Source organism: Leptodactylus fuscus, chromosome 8 (genome assembly GCF_031893055.1).
Source record: "Leptodactylus fuscus isolate aLepFus1 chromosome 8, aLepFus1.hap2, whole genome shotgun sequence".
NCBI classification, from domain to species: Eukaryota; Metazoa; Chordata; class Amphibia; order Anura; family Leptodactylidae; genus Leptodactylus; species Leptodactylus fuscus.
Window position 1 is genome coordinate 15125904 of NC_134272.1, and position 17280 is coordinate 15143183.

Below are 17280 nucleotides of genomic sequence, written 5' to 3' on the forward strand. Positions count from 1 at the left end.
TATTGTTAAAGACGTCTGGGAGAGCGCCTCCAGCAACCTGCACGCCTGCTCAGCTGTGAAGGTAAGCTGTCACTCACCGAGACCTAGCCGGCTGCACAAGGCTGCAAAGGGGCCTACAAGAGCCCAAGAAAATCTTAGCAGATGCAGGGCCTACTGGGTTTCGGGGGGGACACATGGCAATCTACACAAATATAAGGGATAGAAAGCCCACATGATCATGCAGGTGGTCCTACCATAGACGTAGATGTAACCAACTTTATACTGATGTTTATTGCCACACAATTGGCCAACAATGTTTTTGGCCACCTTGATGGTGCTGTCAGCCATAACCTTCCTGCCATATCATCCTCTGACTTCTATGCTGCCACCTTAGCTCTGCAATCTACAAAGTACAAGGAGCACAGAGAAGACAACTGAGTCCCAGCGCAGGCAGGGCCATGATATTGCAAGTTCAAAGTAAAAATATGGGGGGCATCAGGGAACAATAGAGGGGGCATTAGGGGACATTGGAAAAATAATAATATGGGGCACAGAGGGCATTGGGAGAATAATAATAAGGGGGCTTTAAAGGACAATAGGGGGGACATCAGGAGACAATGGGAAGGGAAATAATATGGTGATGCACCATGGGCATTGTGGGAATAATAATAATATGGGGGCATCGGGAGACATTGGGGGATAATAATATAAGGGGACATCATTTATATAAGGGGAAGATTAATGTGGGGTTCCACCAAGGAGTGTAGCTTGACATGACAGGGGCCATGGTCTGAAAAACTTTGAGTCCCACCCCAGCCCTGACATGAAGTCTTCATCCATGATGATTTCCGAGCGTCCTGACTGGTAACATATCTAACCATACCGTGATACATCCTAACTTCCATTTTGCAGAAGCCAGTGTGGGGTTTGAGATAAATGGGTGACAATATGACTGCCATGACATATATTGTAAATCTTCAGATTCTAAATTTCATGTATATTAAAAAACGTTTAAAGTAAACGCGTAGAGGCAAATGTGTAAGACACTACATCCTAAGGTAACTGTGTAATGTTCTCAACTTCACTAGGTCTTTAAATAGTTAACTATGCGATCCCATCTCTCATGTTACTCCATAAATTTACATTTTGACTTGCACCCTATTCTTTGTGACCAGGCTGCCCTCGTCTTCCTCATCAAATATACAGGGGGTGATGTCAGGGGCTGCTTAAGTTGCACAAGGAGATGTGTCTTGTCCTTCCGTGAACGGCTGAGCAAATCCAGACCCGATGATGTCATACATTAGAAAAGCTAAGCGTATGACTAGTGGCCCTGGGAAGGGTTCTTGTGGCAAGGGGTCTATTTTTAGATGTGCCCTAAGGATAATCTTATAAGAAGGTGTCCTAGAGAGCCCTGGGGAACCTCAGCAGCAAGTGCTCAATTTTCCTGCAGTGCCCCCACAGGGAAAATGAAGTATTACAAGGTTCCTATGGAAGCCAATGGGCTCTTTGTGCTATGCATGGACATGCTGGGTCCTCCAGCGAGATGGACACTAATCCTCAATATGCTCACTCAGCTTTTTGTATATAGGCACAATGGAAAGCACTTATTTGCAACCATTCTGTCTTGTGTATAATGGGGTTGTTGTAGTTTTGCAATAGTTAGAGAGCCACTGACTGGGAATCTGTAGATTATAGGTTTAACCCACTCCTCCCCTGACTACTAAGACAATGTCTCCTGTAGTCTGTCATATGATCCCCTTGTACATTTACCTATATAGAGATGGCATCCAGCGGTACAGTCATGTCTATGTCACCTCTATACAGGTACACGCTAACATGCAGGTCATGTGATACAAGCCTTGATGACCCCTGACCTCCCACTTCCCAAACTAAGCCATTAATAATTAGTATATCCAGATACATTAGTAACAACGGCGACAGATATACAATGAGAATGAAGCTCAGTTATTCTATAATGAAAGTTTCTGTATACTGTATATGAGTACGTGAGGAATAACACTATTTCTGACCATTATATGACTTTTATTCTGCATTTTCAGCTGTATCTCTAATTCTCAGTTCTCCCTGAGCTGGTAGGGGGAGATGCTGCTATGATGTTTCCTATAGACAACATATGGAGAAAACAGGAGACTCTGCTCCCTCTCTTACTCACTCAGAAGCAGCAGCACCATATAGAGGACACTATAGAGAAGTACTGAGCAGTACGGATATAAATACAGCACTTGAGGTGAGATAGAAACTTACTACTCTAGTAGCTGCAGCAGCCTCTCAGTATCTGTTTCTCTACTCTTTTCCCATTGGGCTGCACCTCTCCTCTCCATAGGCTTCTATGGGCAGCCAATATCTGATCCCTCAGTGATCTGACAGTCCGTCTTGGAGAAACCAAGAAGGATTCAGAATGAAATTGGTGATGCAATTTAGAAACTACATTACACAGTTTCTTATGTTCGCCTACACTATTGATTTATGCAGTTTGTTCTCAATATCTCTGCTTGCTGTCGGTGAATGGGAACATTCCTTATTACATCAAGCGCACACCCAATATTTGGGAATCCAGTCTGCACAATCCAGTGCGAGCTCAGCTGCAGACAAATACATTTTACTTGCGCTGATACATTGTAACAAACTATCAGCACAGATAATAATTGGTGCTCACAGAGAATTCTCTAGACTGGATACAATTGGAGCAAATTTGCAGCTCCCACTTACTGACAGCAAGCAGAGATCTGGAAATATAACATATAACAGAAAGTTGCATGCAATGACCAACATGTCGTCTCTGCCAAAAAAAAATGAGTCTTTTTCCTGCCGGTATCTTTCCTTCTCTCTGTAGCACCTGCCCCATGCACTCCCTGTTCTGCTCATAGATGATGTGGGGGTGACGTGACCCTAAATTTCTCCTAATATTACCTGCTGGCTGGCTCTAGGCTCCCCTCCAGGGATCACTGGTGATACAAGGTGCCTGCGGTCCAGGGATCAGACATGACAGTCCTGTTTGTCCAGACATTGTACATAAATCCTGAGCATGCCCTGTCACTGCTCAATCCCCAGCCGCTGACAAGCTACACGTCACCAGTAAATACAATGGCCTGACATGAAAGGGACCTGCATGTGCCTTATTTACATTAAAAAGAGTAGCATGCACTGCGCCAACATCTGTAGTCAGGGATCTGCCTCCCTGCCCGCTGTCACCTGGTGCTCGGCGAGGACAATGCCGGAGAAGACACAATAACAGCAGCAGAGTTATTGATATTCTACAGCTCCAGGCCGCACCATGCAGCCGCCATATCCACAATGACATCATATCATCATTTCCAGCTGCTATGTGTGATAGTATATGCTGAGCTGGTGTATCTAAGACTATGATGTGTGATACTACTGTATGCTGAGCTAGTGTATCTAAGACTGTGATGTGCATACTTCCCAACCGTCCCTGATTCTGCGGGATAGTCCCAGATTCCGAGTTGTGTCCCGCGGTCCCGGTCATTGACAGGTATGTCCCGGATTCAACTACTCTGCGTCTGGAGAGGACACAGAGGAGTTGAATACAGTGGTGAAGCAGGAGCGGACAGCCCGTACCCCACCACTGTACCCCTGTGTACTCCAGCTTTGGGAGCTGTAGGTGCGATGTGATGATGTCACTTACATTGTGTCAGTGTGGTTTTTTTTAATGTTAAATGTTGGCAGATGAAGAGGGACAATAAACTGTAGGGGCAGATGGAGGGGGGCAATACATTGGGAAGGCAAATGAGGGAGACATTAATTTGGGGGGCAGATAAAGAAGGACATTAAACTGGTTAGCTGGTGGACAATATTAAAATGGGGGCAACTGGAGGAGGACATTAAGCTGAGGACAAGTGGTGGAAGACAATAAACTTGGGGCAGCTGGAGGGGGACATTAATGTCGCCCTCTAGGTGTCCCCATTTTAATGTCCCACTCCAGCTACCCCCACAGTTTAATGTCAGTCTTGAGCTGCAAAAGTTTAACATAAAAAACACTGATACTCACCTCTCCTCACTCCCCTGCTGCGCAATTTGCGGTCTCTTTTCCCGAGAGCTGCAGACGTGATGTGAGTGACGTCATCACATTGCGCCTAGAGCCGCCGAAGCACAGAGTGGGAACAGTAGTTAGGCAGGAGCTGTCCGTCCTGCTTCACCATTGTATTCAACTCATCTGCATCCCCTCAGGACATACCTTCCGCCGAAGTGTGACATCACTGTGTGTATTATCCTGTACTGTGACATCACTGTGTGTATTATATCTGTACTGTGACATCACTGTGTGTATTATCCTGTACTGTGACATCACTGTGTGTATTATCCCTGTACTGTGACATCACTGTGTGTATTATCTCTGTACTGTGACATCACTGTGTGTATTATATCTGTACTGTGACATCACTGTGTGTATTATCTCTTTACTGTGACATCACTGTGTGTATTATCTCTGTACTGTGACATCACTGTGTGTATTATATCTGTACTGTGACATCACTGTGTGTATTATCTCTGTACTGTGACATCACTGTGTGTATTATATCTGTACTGTGACATCACTGTGTGTATTATCCTATTAGCTCTATACCCCTCCCCCTCCTGTACCCCTCTATGATATAATCTCCAGGTATATGGAGCTGATATACTGGTGTATATAATCCTGCCGTACTTCACTGCACTCCCCATCATACTAGTTGATATACAGTAATTATATAGTAAAGTATGAGTACACCCAATACCGTCTTCAATAAACTTTATTTATACATCCCTGTAAGAACCCTTTAACCCCTGCAGCACCGCACTTCCACCCCCCTCGCACCCTATAGACCGCAGCACCACAGGCGACAGGTGGTGACACCTTTAAAGACTGTACATTAAAAAGTGAGGCCGCCTGGAAACACAAGCTTCCCGTAACCTAGAGCCCATCGCTTCGACAAACAAAAGCCATTGGTGCGGACGGATCAGATATCCGCAGAACAGCGCTTACCTTTAGTACAACTCCCACATGTCCACAAGGGCTGCAGTCCTAAAGCCGGCCGCTAGCACCTCCCCCTCCGCTAGTGTCCTGTATATGTGATTATAGGGTTAGGAGACCCCTGGAGCCATGGCTCGGGCCCCGCACACATACACCGCACCCTGGCCTTCGCTCCTTCCCAATGCATATTTGATGACAGCTATTATTCTCAAATCAGTCATGGATGGAGAGGGGACCGCAACACTGCACTTAACCCTTCACCTGCTGCACCCTCCAAGAAACCTGAAGGAGCCATTGTAGGATAATATAATGGCAAGTCTAAGTAATATTTCTACACATATTACATCTGGTGTCACATCCAGACCATGATATGGAGATGAGCGGCACTAGAGGCGCTGCTTATCACTGCAGAGATCACCTTGGCAGGGCATTTCTTCCCCTCTGCCAAATAATACACTCCACCCATGCCGCAGAACATTATAAGGCCCCATTCACATCGGTGTTCAGGTTTCTATTCGGGGAGTCCACTTGTGGACCCAGCGCATTAAAAAGAGGTTACCTGGAAAAACTGCGGACCCCATAGACTATAATGGGAAAAATGTGGAGGTAAAAGTGCTGCTTGTAGGACATTTCTCTCCGCATGTTTCATGTGGAAACCACATGGACCCCATTATGGGGTACGCGGGTTTCCCAGGTAATCACTCTTTAATGCGTATAGGTTTCCATCCACATGTGGACTCCCCAAACGGAAACCTGAACGCAGATGTGGTCATACACTCCCCATATGCTGCAGAACCTCATAATACACACCTCAGCTGCTGCAGAACCTTATAATACATACCTCAGCTGCTGCAGAACCTTATAATACACACCTCAGCTGCTGCAGAACCTCATAATATACACCTCAGCTGCTGCAGAACCTCATAATACACACCTCAGCTGCTGCAGAACCTTATAATACACACCTCAGCTGCTGCAGAACCTCATAATACACACCTCAGCTGCTGCAGAACATCATAACACACACCTCAGCTGCTGCAGAACATCATAACACACACCTCAGCTGCTGCAGAACCTTATAATACACACCTCAGCTGCTGCAGAACCTCATAATATACACCTCAGCTGCTGCAGAACCTCATAATACACACCTCAGCTGCTGCAGAACATCATAACACACACCTCAGCTGCTGCAGAACCTTATAATACACACCTCAGCTGCTGCAGAATAGCATAATACACACCTCAGTTGCTGCAGAACCTCATAATACACACCTCAGCTGCTGCAGAACCTCATAATACACACCTCAGCTGCTGCAGAATTGCATAATACATACCTCAGCTGCTGCAGAAAAGCTGAATACACACCTCAGCTGCTGCAGAACCTCATAATACACACCCCAGCTGCTGCAGAACAGCATAATGCACACCCCAGCTGCTGCAGATCATAATACACACCTCAGCTGCTGCAGAACATCATAATACACACCCCAGCTGCTGCAGATCATAATACACACCTCAGCTGCTGCAGAACATCATAACATACACCTCAGCTGCTGCAGAATATATTCATAATACACACCTCAGCTGCTGCAGAACCTCATAATATTCACTCCCCAAATGCTACCAGACACATATACACCATGATACCTAATACAGTATTTATGGACATTGTAGACTTCTATGGACATTACCAATACGGTGAGTTTTATAGGACTTTTTCCTCCACCAATTTTTAGGTGAAACTGTGACGGCGACTCCTATACAGATGTGAACATGGCCTGACACCTGTGCACAAGAGAGAAAGCCATGAAACATTATAACACCAGGTTCACACTAGATCCAGGTGTCTGCTCTTCTGACGTCAGAGACGCTATAATAAAAGTGGCATCGTTGCCTGAATATATTGCGGCCATAGTTATACCATAGGTAGCGACCAATTGCATAGTAACGATATACTATGGAATAAGAAATCGGAGTGGTGCCGCAGTTACCCTGAAATAGCAGGGTGGGTAATATCAGAGCAGGTATAAGGTTAACAGCGCACACATGACACGGGTATCTGGCCCGGGCGAGACCCTGCACCTGTCAGGGGACACCTGCTCTGCATCACACAGGATAAAGCCTGCAGGATGTTCTATAGGTTTTCATAGGAACTTATAGAACTGCAAATTCCTACCAGCCCCGCCATAAACGCAGCGCCGATCACTGTTAACCCCTTAGTGTCAGGGGTACTTTTGGAATTTATGACCCGATGTCACAACAATAATAATTCACAATAATGCTATTATACTGGGAATGGCTACCATAATATGGGAGCAAAATGGCGGTCACTTCTGTGAAACTGACCAACACATATGGCTATATTCACACAAGCGTAAGTTTTTCAACATTAGTGTGAACCTAGCGTCAGACATCAATTCATTTTTCCGTCGATGACACAGACCTTTTGATCTCTGTTGGGTCCGTGTGTCAGAATAATAAGGAAAATGGCGTAAATGATCATAAATCCGGTGAACACGCACCATGACCTTCCAGGTAAAATAGTGAGAACCACACAAAAGTGGAAAAAAAAAAATCGCAAATTTTTACACAAAAACTTGCGACTTTCGAGCCTTGTATACCAGAAAACTGTTCTAAAAACAACCGTGTGATGGACATTAGAAAACCGCCATATCATGGGGATAAAGCCTTAGGGTGAATTCACACATGACAGATTTGTTGGAGAAGTTTCTGCTATTGTCCTGTTATCAATTGGGCCGGCGGCGCAGAAAGAACGCTATCCAGATAAATTTTAGTCATAGAGTGTGAATTCACCCTTAGGCCGTAGCCCCGTGTTGCGAATACGTGTTTTTTGTGTCAAAGTGATGGGAATCTGCTCGTTCCATCCACACATTGCAGAAAAAAAATCTGCAGCAGAAATGCTGCAATTTCAAAAAAAGTTGCCTTTTTGTAAACCGCGACATTTCCATTAGACCTACGGAAACATTGGCGGTTTTCATATAGGTATAATAGAGACAAAGTCACCAGAGGAATGGCGCTGTGGAAAAAACGCAATACATTTCCACCGTGGTCTTTCACGCAATGCTTTTTGACTATGCTTCACTAGGTAGGGCCTTGGCCTTATGATGACAGCCCTTGGCAATTCATCACCTCAGGTAAGATAAGATGGCCGCGCCTCAGCACAATTCTTAACTCTTATCATTACTTATAACTAGAGATGAGCGAACACTATTCGAAACAGCCGTTTCGAATAGCACGCTCCCATAGAAATGAATGGACGTAGTCGGCACGCGGGGGTTAAGCGGCCGGCTAAGTCTGCGTGTCGGCCGCTTCCATTCATTTCTATGGGAGCGCGCTATTCGAAACGTCTGTTTCGAATAGTGTTCGCTCATCTCTACTTATAACCACCAATTTTGGTGTATTTTTCTTGGTTCTTCCACTTCACCATCTGTATCTTCACTTTCGCCTCTCAGATCTTCCATTTTCCAGTCAGAACTCCTGCACATGTTCAGCCCCGCTCCTCCATTTCTCAAGGCCAGATTTCCTGTCAGTTTTGAGGAGGCCATACCCCAAACCCAAAAACCACACCTTAGGCCGCCCGCCGAGGTACCAACTTTATGTTTATTTGTTATAAACCAGAAAATATTTCCAGTCTCCATAAAATAAAAAAAAGTTGCTTGACGTAACATGGCGGTGTTTGTTCGGTTCCGGTGACAACAGAATCCTTTCTAGAGGAGACCACGATAAATCCGTGACTTTGGTAATGGCGGATATGATGTTGTTTTGTAGCAAATATGTTGTTTGTGTTGTTTTTCATGAGTTTTAATCAGAACGTGTAAGGCAGCAGGAAATGGCTTCTGTGTAACAGCGCTGTCGGCCATTTTATTTCTTGACTATTTGGATGACGTCCTCATGTTCCATGTTGTGGGTCAGTCCTACTCGCTGGGGGCTGTATTTGGTGCTGGTTCCCTATAAATACAGGAAATACATTATACGTCATCCGATTTATCCGGATTCTTCTTAAGTGTTGAGTAGGTCTGGTGTAATTGTCTTGGAGGCCGCCGGGCCTTATGGATATATTATCACTTTACCTTCATATTGATATTTACCGTCCATGTTGTTTTTTTGTTCTTATAGCAGGACTATTTTTAATGTTATTTATTAAAAGTTACATTTTATATATATTTCACAAGAATCTATTCCATTTCGACTTTCTGCTTTTGATATTGAATGGAGTATATTATCTGATTTTGTAATTGGACTTCTAGTGTAATATTCATGGCCAAATATGTAGATATATTACTTATCTGATACTGATCCTGAGTTACATCCTGTATTATACTCCAGAACTGCGCTCACTATTCTGCTGGTGCAGTCACTGTGTACATACATTACATTACTTATCCTGTATTATACTCCAGAGCTGCGCTCACTATTCTGCTGGTGCAGTCACTGTATACATACATTACATTACTTATCCTGTATTATACTCCAGAGCTGCACTCACTATTCTGCTGGTACAGTCACTGTGTACATACATTACATTACTTATCCTGTACTGATCCTGAGTTACATCCTGTATTATACCCCAGAGCTGCACTCACTATTCTGCTGGTACAGTCACTGTGTACATACATTACATTACTTATCCTGTATTATACTCCAGAGCTGCGCTCACTATTCTGCTGGTACAGTCACTGTGTACATACATTACATTACTTATCCTGTATTATACTCCAGAGCTGCGCTCACTATTCTCTATGACTGTGTCCATACATGTGTTACACCCAGTGTTATTCTCTACAGCTGCTCTATGACCCCCTGGGCACTGATGAATGTGCTTTTGATGCAGTTGGATGACACAAATAGTGACAGTCCCGTCTATGGGGCTTCCAATACATTCCTATGACAAGGAGCAGGATAGGACTGTTCCACTGTCCACAAACTTCTTGACTGTTTCCAGTAACACCCAGCAGATTTATGATTACAGCTCTGGAGTATAATACAGACTTTATCTTGATCCTATAATACATTAATGTTACTATTACAAAGCAGCTCAATTTTTTTAATCCAGCGAGGGATGAGGGGTCATCCTATATATCTATCATAGCGCATTATGCTGTTTAGTAAGTTCACCTGTAGATACTTACCCACACTAGGGCGTATTTAAACTGGCTGGCGAGCGTTCTGTGAATCCGATGACACTGGTACACAACAAAATAAAACAATATTAACAACCATGTAGCCGTCCACTTATCAAGCCCCATGACTCTCCCCATGATTTTCAGTAACTCAATATTCACCTTTCCCCGTTCACTCCTCTCTCTGGTCCCGGAGTCTTTAAGGAGCAATGAACGCGAGATGTAAGTGACTTCGCACCTCCTGCTCCCTGGACACCGGGAGCAAAGACAGTGGCCGTGTGGTGAAGCAGGGAGTGGACGGCTCCCTACTTCATCACCGTTTTCAACCCCTTGGCACCCAGACAGCAGGACTGTCCCACTGACCAAATGGGCCCTCTGCTACAGTAGGGACCGGTGAAAGTGCACTATTGGCCCTATGGTTAAAGGACCAATAGTTAGAGAGCTATGACTTAGTAACATCACTTATAAAGTCGTGTGCTATTGTTCTCCTTTTTCAGCCATCTGACACCCACAAGCAGGAGGAATCCTTACCACGTGTTCCACAGAAGCGCCTTTCCGGAGGATGATGGCATCTCCAAAATCCGGCCTCTCTGTAAAGATAGTTTACAGGTATTTAGGACTAGTATTGAATACATAAGAAAAAAATAAATTCCTGTGCTCATTATAGAACCCCTCCCCCCCCCCCCAAAGTACTCTCTGGACTGGATCCAATCTGATACAAGAAGCCCCTTGTAATACAATCTTGGATAATCCAACTCCTGGACACCCAACGATCAGCTGCAATCTATGAAAGAACCAGCTAGCAAGTGATCAGTTTCCCTGCAGTGCCACCACAGGAGAAATGAAGTATTACATGGTGTCCACTGAAATCAATAGTCTGTGCATGTATCACATGGATGTCGGGTCCTCCAGTGTGAGAAGAGCCTATGTAGTATAGTAGTTTGAGCAGTGCAAACAGTAAAGGGGGGAGGGGGCTTTATTAACCCATGCTGAAAAACTTAGCCAAAAAACTTACGTCCTCGCTTTTTAGTGTAGATACAAGTTAGTGCCAAAGATTCCCATAGCATTTCCAGCAGGTAGTCCAGGTTCAGCTTCATCCCACAACTAAAAGACACAAATGTGAGGGGTGTGATCAACGTGGCGCCATAGAATGAATTATACACACGGCGCACCAGCCTCTGCGTACTGTATATATATATATATACTGCGCCCGCCTCGCATACTCCAGCACTGGTCCTCACCTGATCACCACGCTGTGCGGCTGCCGGGCCAGCCTGTCCACCTCCTCCATGGAGATCTGGTCTATTTTGTTATATACCTGTAGAGATGACAAATAGATCACAATCTCATACTATTATAGGGCCCGTCCAGTATTACATAAGACGTTCCTTGTGTTTCTGATCTTCACTGTATCTCCAAGATCTCTGCTCACTGTCAGTGAATGGAAACAATAAGGTGGATTTATCAGGTCACTTACTACTCCAGGAACATTTAGGTGCACAAAGATGGATCTGATGTAAGATCCTTCCGATCAGGCTTTCTCTGTCCTGATCCATGAGAGGTCACACCGTATGTGATTACAATGTGTGCCATATTACATGTATGCCCGCTGCTGGTTCACAATGACTGTCAGTACTCAGTATGAATAGAGGACTTCACACTATTGGGGTGCAGGTGGGGGTTGGAACATCTTCTGCTCTACATGGGGTAAGGGGGCTCTCTGCACCAGGAGCTGGCTCAATGCTGGCGGGGAGATGAGCAAACACTCAGTGCTCCAATGTGTGGGGGTGGGGGACCTTATACTTAGACAATACTTGACAAAAATAAATGTTGTCTCCTGTTCAGATAGTTTGTTACATTGTGTCAGTCCAGTTAGGCGACATTCACATGATACAGGGCCGTTGCTGCAGAGTCCGTCAAAAATTACGGACAAAACAAGTTTTGCAAGCATGATGGAGGAAACAATGGCTACCTAACAGACCCCAGTATAGTCCCTCGGGATCGTTCCTGCCCATCATTAGACGGATCCGTTTTACTGGTTAAATCTGCTCTCCTGATCCTATGACGGCAAAGGAGAACAGACCAAAACAGTGCAGATGTGAACACAGCCTTAATGTGTATCTCACTGACAACAATGGGAATCCATGTACCAATATGGACATGGCAGAGGCTTTTGAGTCTACCAGAGGGGGGTGCAGTCAAAGGACCCCAACCCATTTAGTATGGACATATCCACACCAAGCAGACGGCTAGCGCAGGAACGGTCTGGACTCACATAGAGACAGGGCATGTACACTCTGTTCCCCACGATCACATCGATGAAGTCGTCTGGGCTGCAGTCCTCCCGGAACAGAACCTCTGCATTGAACATTTCTGGAAAAGGCTTATTAAGGTCCATTGCACAGATCATTATATACTGCCATCTCATGTAGCATACTATAGGGGTCAGCCCCGTAGTAACACTAGAGGAAGTATGTGCTGATGTCGCAAATGACCACATCTCCTGGGCCTAAGGGTCCGATAGGAACCCAGGGAAGGTGGGATCAAGCCAAATTCTGCTCTAGATACAGATATATACATAGATACTATATACCGACAAGCAGGAAGGATACTGTATTCATGTAGAATGAGCTGCACCAGTTTCTCGGAGCACTGGGTCAGGGGGACGGTCGAGTTGAATGAGATGCCTCCTCCTTTCTTGGGCTAGAAGACGTAAAAGAAACATTTCCATCATTCCTTTAAAATATACTAATGTAAGATTTAAAGGGCAACTCCGCATACAAATGTAATTTAGTAACAACTGACTAAACATGGGGACAGGCCAGGTTCTGCTCACATCTATGGCTTCAGATAAGCGGTCTGGGCACCGCTAATCTCCCTTCTGTGACCAACCATTATAAACAACCTCCATATTAAGGAACACTCATCCAGACCAGAGATGGTCTCTCGCTCGGTCCCTGACAGATGGAGTCTTCGTGACAATGTATTTTTAGCACCCACTTACCTTAAAGTATATATTGGGCTTCTTCTTGTTTAGCCGTATACCTACAGACTCCAACTCCTTCTCTAATAAGGACCTGGTGAAGGAAGCACATATCATCAATATAGATATGACCACAGGGGTGCACAATCTCCATAGATTTAAGGGGTTGTCCAAGATCTGATGACAAATCCACAGGTGGGTCGGGGTCTGGGCACCAATGAGCTGATGTGGCCAGCAGCCATATATAAAGTATACATCTGGACAACCCCTTTAACCTCTACATCAGCGTGGCCTACTCACCTCTGGACTTCACCTTTTGTGGCATCCAACATCATGATGACCACATCCGACGTCCGAGCGACAGCAATGACCTGGCGACCTCTGCCCTTTCCTGCAGTGCAAATATAAGAGATGTATATGGTACACGGCACATTATGGTGGTGGCAGCAAACGTGACATCACACCTGTAGGAATCTGATCACAAGAGCTTGCACTCACCTTGTGCTGCACCTTCAATGATTCCCGGCAGATCCAACAGCTGGATGTTCGCTCCTTTATACTGCAATACAGAAATGTATCACTGTATGAACAGTAGCCTGCGGCCAATACAATCATAATATAAGGGGTCTGAGCTGTAATACCAAGCACAGCCACTATACTAAGTACGGCGCTATGCTTGATAGGTAATGAAGAGGCCGCAGGGCTTCTTCAATCAGCTGATTGGTAGGGGGCCTGGGTGTTGGATCCCCCACTGATAGGTCATCAATTATTAAAACTGGATAACCCCTCACCTCAATCACTCCTGGGATGCAAGTCAGTGTTGTGAACTCATAGGACGCCGCCTCGCTCGCCGTGGAGGTCATCAAACTCAGAAATGTGGACTAAAAGACAAAAACATTCAGGATTTATACTCTAGTCACTTCCAAAGCTGCATTTACAGTTCTGTGCTATACTCAGCCGTCTCCATCGCATCCAGAGGGTTTGAATGAAGACGGAGTACTATGCTCAACTACTGCTCCAATAATCCGTCTTCTCACTTGTGTTCTAGTAGTGGGATTTTTGGGTAGATATCCCTGGAAACCCCAGTATTTGGACGCCCCCTGACTTATTATCTACCTAGTGGTGAGATGATATAGATTTGAGGGCAGAGTACCCCTTAAAGCAGGGGTAGGGAACGTACGGCTCTCCAGCTGTTGCAAAACTACAACTCCCAGCATGCATACTTGCTCTGCTGTACTTGGAACTCCCATGGAAGTGAATGGAGCATGATGGGAGTTGTAGTTTCACAGCAGCTGGAGAGCTGAAGGTTCCCTACCGTGGCCTTAAAGGGATTGCTGCAGCCTCGTCACTACTTACCAAGCACAGCGCCACACATTGTATAGTGGCTGCACTTGGTTTTGCAGCTCATCCCCATTCACTTGAACAGGACTGAGCCACACTATGGTTATGTGACTAATGTCCCTGGCCTGACATATGGAAGTGGAGAGGAATAGTCCTGGGGCACGCTGCAGGTCCTCACATCTCACTACTGCCCCCAACTGGCTTAGATTATGCAAGAACATAGAGTTACGTAGAAAACACCACATCCTCTCCAATGCAGGACAGCAGAGCACAGGGAATTATATGATCCACTCTATTAATATGCACAGCGTAAATAATGAAATTAGGGATGCAGCTTTGGATGTGACTGGAGTATAAGCTTTGACTTATTCCTATACATTGATAAGATTACGTTGAGTATAAGTGTATGCATTGTAATAAGGGGTGCAGGGTGTTACCGACCTTACCCACAGAGGGGAACCCGATCAGTGCCACGCGGGCATCTCCAGATTTCATGACATCGAAGCCTTCTCCTTTGCCGGCAGCAGATTTGGACGGCTCCAGGAGTTGGGCTCGGTACTTGGCGAGCTTGGCCTTCAGCAATCCTAAGTGATACTCAGTGGCTGGAAGAGATGGAAGGAGCAGAGTAAGAGGAGACGTCACAGCAAAGCGGCCATTATGGGTAACCAGTCACATCGGGACTCCCCTCTACATACAGAGCGCCCCCTATTGTGCACAGAATGACACCCCAAACATAAGAGAATCCGGGGGCTGGGGGCTTGTCACATGCCTCATTACTAGTGGCCCTCTGATATAGTGAAGGGCCACATCTTATACATGTAGACTACCCCATCCTGATCATTATGGCCCCCACTGTATTAACCAGTCCATGGCACCCCCTCCCAGTACTGTCCCTTTAAATGCTGCCCCTGCTCTCTCCACGTGTGACCCCGTGCCGCGCCTGATCCCGGCCCCTCACCCTTATTCTTCTGGGTCCTGGCGATCTCCTTCTCGATCTCGGAGATTTTCTCCAGGATCCCCATGTCTGCGGCCTCAGGACTGCAGCCAGCACAGACAGGCAAGGAAAGGAAGCGGGGAGCTCAGGAGCCGGGGAAAGGCGGGGGCTTCTGTCTGACGTCATCATCCGGCGCTCGACACTGCGGCGGCCATGTTTAGTGAGGGCATCCGGCTCTTATCACGTGTCTCTTCATGTCTTAGGGCATGCTGGGAATGGTGGGTTAACCATTTGTTTACAAACAAACTCAGTAAGGTGGAGAGGTTTTATTTATTTATCCTAAATTTGGCTTCCAAGTATATCCTAGAACTGGTCCCAGAAAATGTATATACCCCCCCCCCCCCATCATGGGGTAAATGTGGAAAAATTACTCATGTCATGGGACATGTATGTGGGATATGTACAATAACACTGCCCCTATTATAGGACATGTACATGGGGCATATACGGTAAAACTACCCATGTCATGGGGCACGTATGTGTAATATATAACTACCCCTAACATGGGGCATGTATATGTAATATGTAACTACCCCTGACATGGGGCATACATGTGTAATAGATAATTACCCCTGACATGGGGCACATATGTGTAATATATAACTACCCCTGACATGGGGCACATATGTGAAATATGTAACTACCCCTGACATGGGGCATATATGTGTAATATGTAACTACCCCTGACATGGGGCACATATGTGTAATATGTAACTACCCCTGACATGGGGCATATTTATATGTGTAATATGTAACTACCCCTGACATGGGGCACATATGTGTAATATATAACTACCCCTGACATGGGGCACGTATGTGAAATATGTAACTACCCCTGACATGGGGCATATTTATATGTGTAATATGTAACTACCCCTGACATGGGGCACATATGTGTAATATATAACTACCCCTGACATGGGGCACGTATGTGAAATATGTAACTACCGCTGACATGGGGCATATATGTGTAATATGTAACTACCCCTGACATGGGGCATATTTATATGTGTAATATGTAACTACCCCTGACATGGGGCATATTTATATGTGTAATATGTAACTACCCCTGACATGGGGCATGTATGTGTAATATATAACTACCCCTGACATGGGGCACGTATGTGAAATATGTAACTACCGCTGACATGGGGCATATATGTGTAATATGTAACTACCCCTGACATGGGGCATATTTATATGTGTAATATGTAACTACCCCTGACATGGGGCATATTTATATGTGTAATATGTAACTACCCCTGACATGGGGCATGTATGTACGTTATATATGGTAAAACTACTCCCGTCATGGGACATGTATCTGAGATCTATACGATAAAACTAGCCCTATGATAGGGTATGTATGTGGGCTATATATGGTAAAACTACCGATGTAATAGGGGATGCATGAGGGATATGTACATAAAAACTACCCCAACATGGGGCATATACAGTAAAACTTCCCCCATTGTTTCTGGGCCCTAACACCTAAACTCTCCACCTGACCCCAATTATGATGTACCTTATATAACAGTGCACTTCTACGGAGAAGAGTCGCCTCCTGGGCGTGACTGCACCCGCTAAAGTTACACTTATTATAATTTCACTATTATTTATTCGCACGGCAAAACCACCTGCATCTTAGGACACGGATGGACAATACAATCCCAATATACTTGTATGATATATTCACAATAGCTGTTCTCTACCATTGGACACCATTTCTTGTTATATCCTCCCATCCTGCACTAGATTTTTAATTTATTTTTTTTTTTGTTTAAGGCAGATACCATAACTTACTTAGTCAAAAATATTAAATTAAATTTGTTGGAAAGTGTTGAAA

General features: G+C 45.1%; 1 protein-coding gene across 1 annotated transcript; it reads right to left on the reverse strand.

Annotated features, from left to right (window-relative positions):
* Nucleotides 1–8577: 8577 nt before the first annotated feature.
* Nucleotides 8578–15525, reverse strand: DRG2 (developmentally regulated GTP binding protein 2). Its single transcript, XM_075286046.1, has 13 exons — nucleotides 15399–15525; nucleotides 14882–15042; nucleotides 13891–13980; nucleotides 13598–13658; nucleotides 13400–13490; nucleotides 13121–13193; nucleotides 12729–12819; nucleotides 12392–12489; nucleotides 11358–11434; nucleotides 11132–11220; nucleotides 10648–10706; nucleotides 10126–10179; nucleotides 8578–8944 (listed from the first exon to the last, which is right to left on the reverse strand). The coding sequence occupies exons 1-13, from the start codon at nucleotides 15460–15462 to the stop codon at nucleotides 8858–8860; spliced, it is 1095 nt and encodes a 364-aa protein (XP_075142147.1). The 5' UTR covers nucleotides 15463–15525; the 3' UTR covers nucleotides 8578–8857.
* Nucleotides 15526–17280: the final 1755 nt, after the last annotated feature.

What these genes read in the sequence shown, in the direction of transcription:
- DRG2 (XM_075286046.1), bottom strand. Translation starts at nt 15,462, where the DNA reads ATGGGGATCCTGGAGAAAATCTCCGAGATCGAGAAGGAGATCGCCAGG. An exon ending in CAGGACCCAGAAGAATAAGG is followed by an intron (nt 15,043 to 15,398) that starts GTGAGGGGCCGG and finishes CATCTCTTCCAG; the next exon opens with CCACTGAGTATCACTTAGGA. An exon ending in GGTTCCCCTCTGTGGGTAAG is followed by an intron (nt 13,981 to 14,881) that starts GTCGGTAACACC and finishes TTTGTCTTTTAG; the next exon opens with TCCACATTTCTGAGTTTGAT.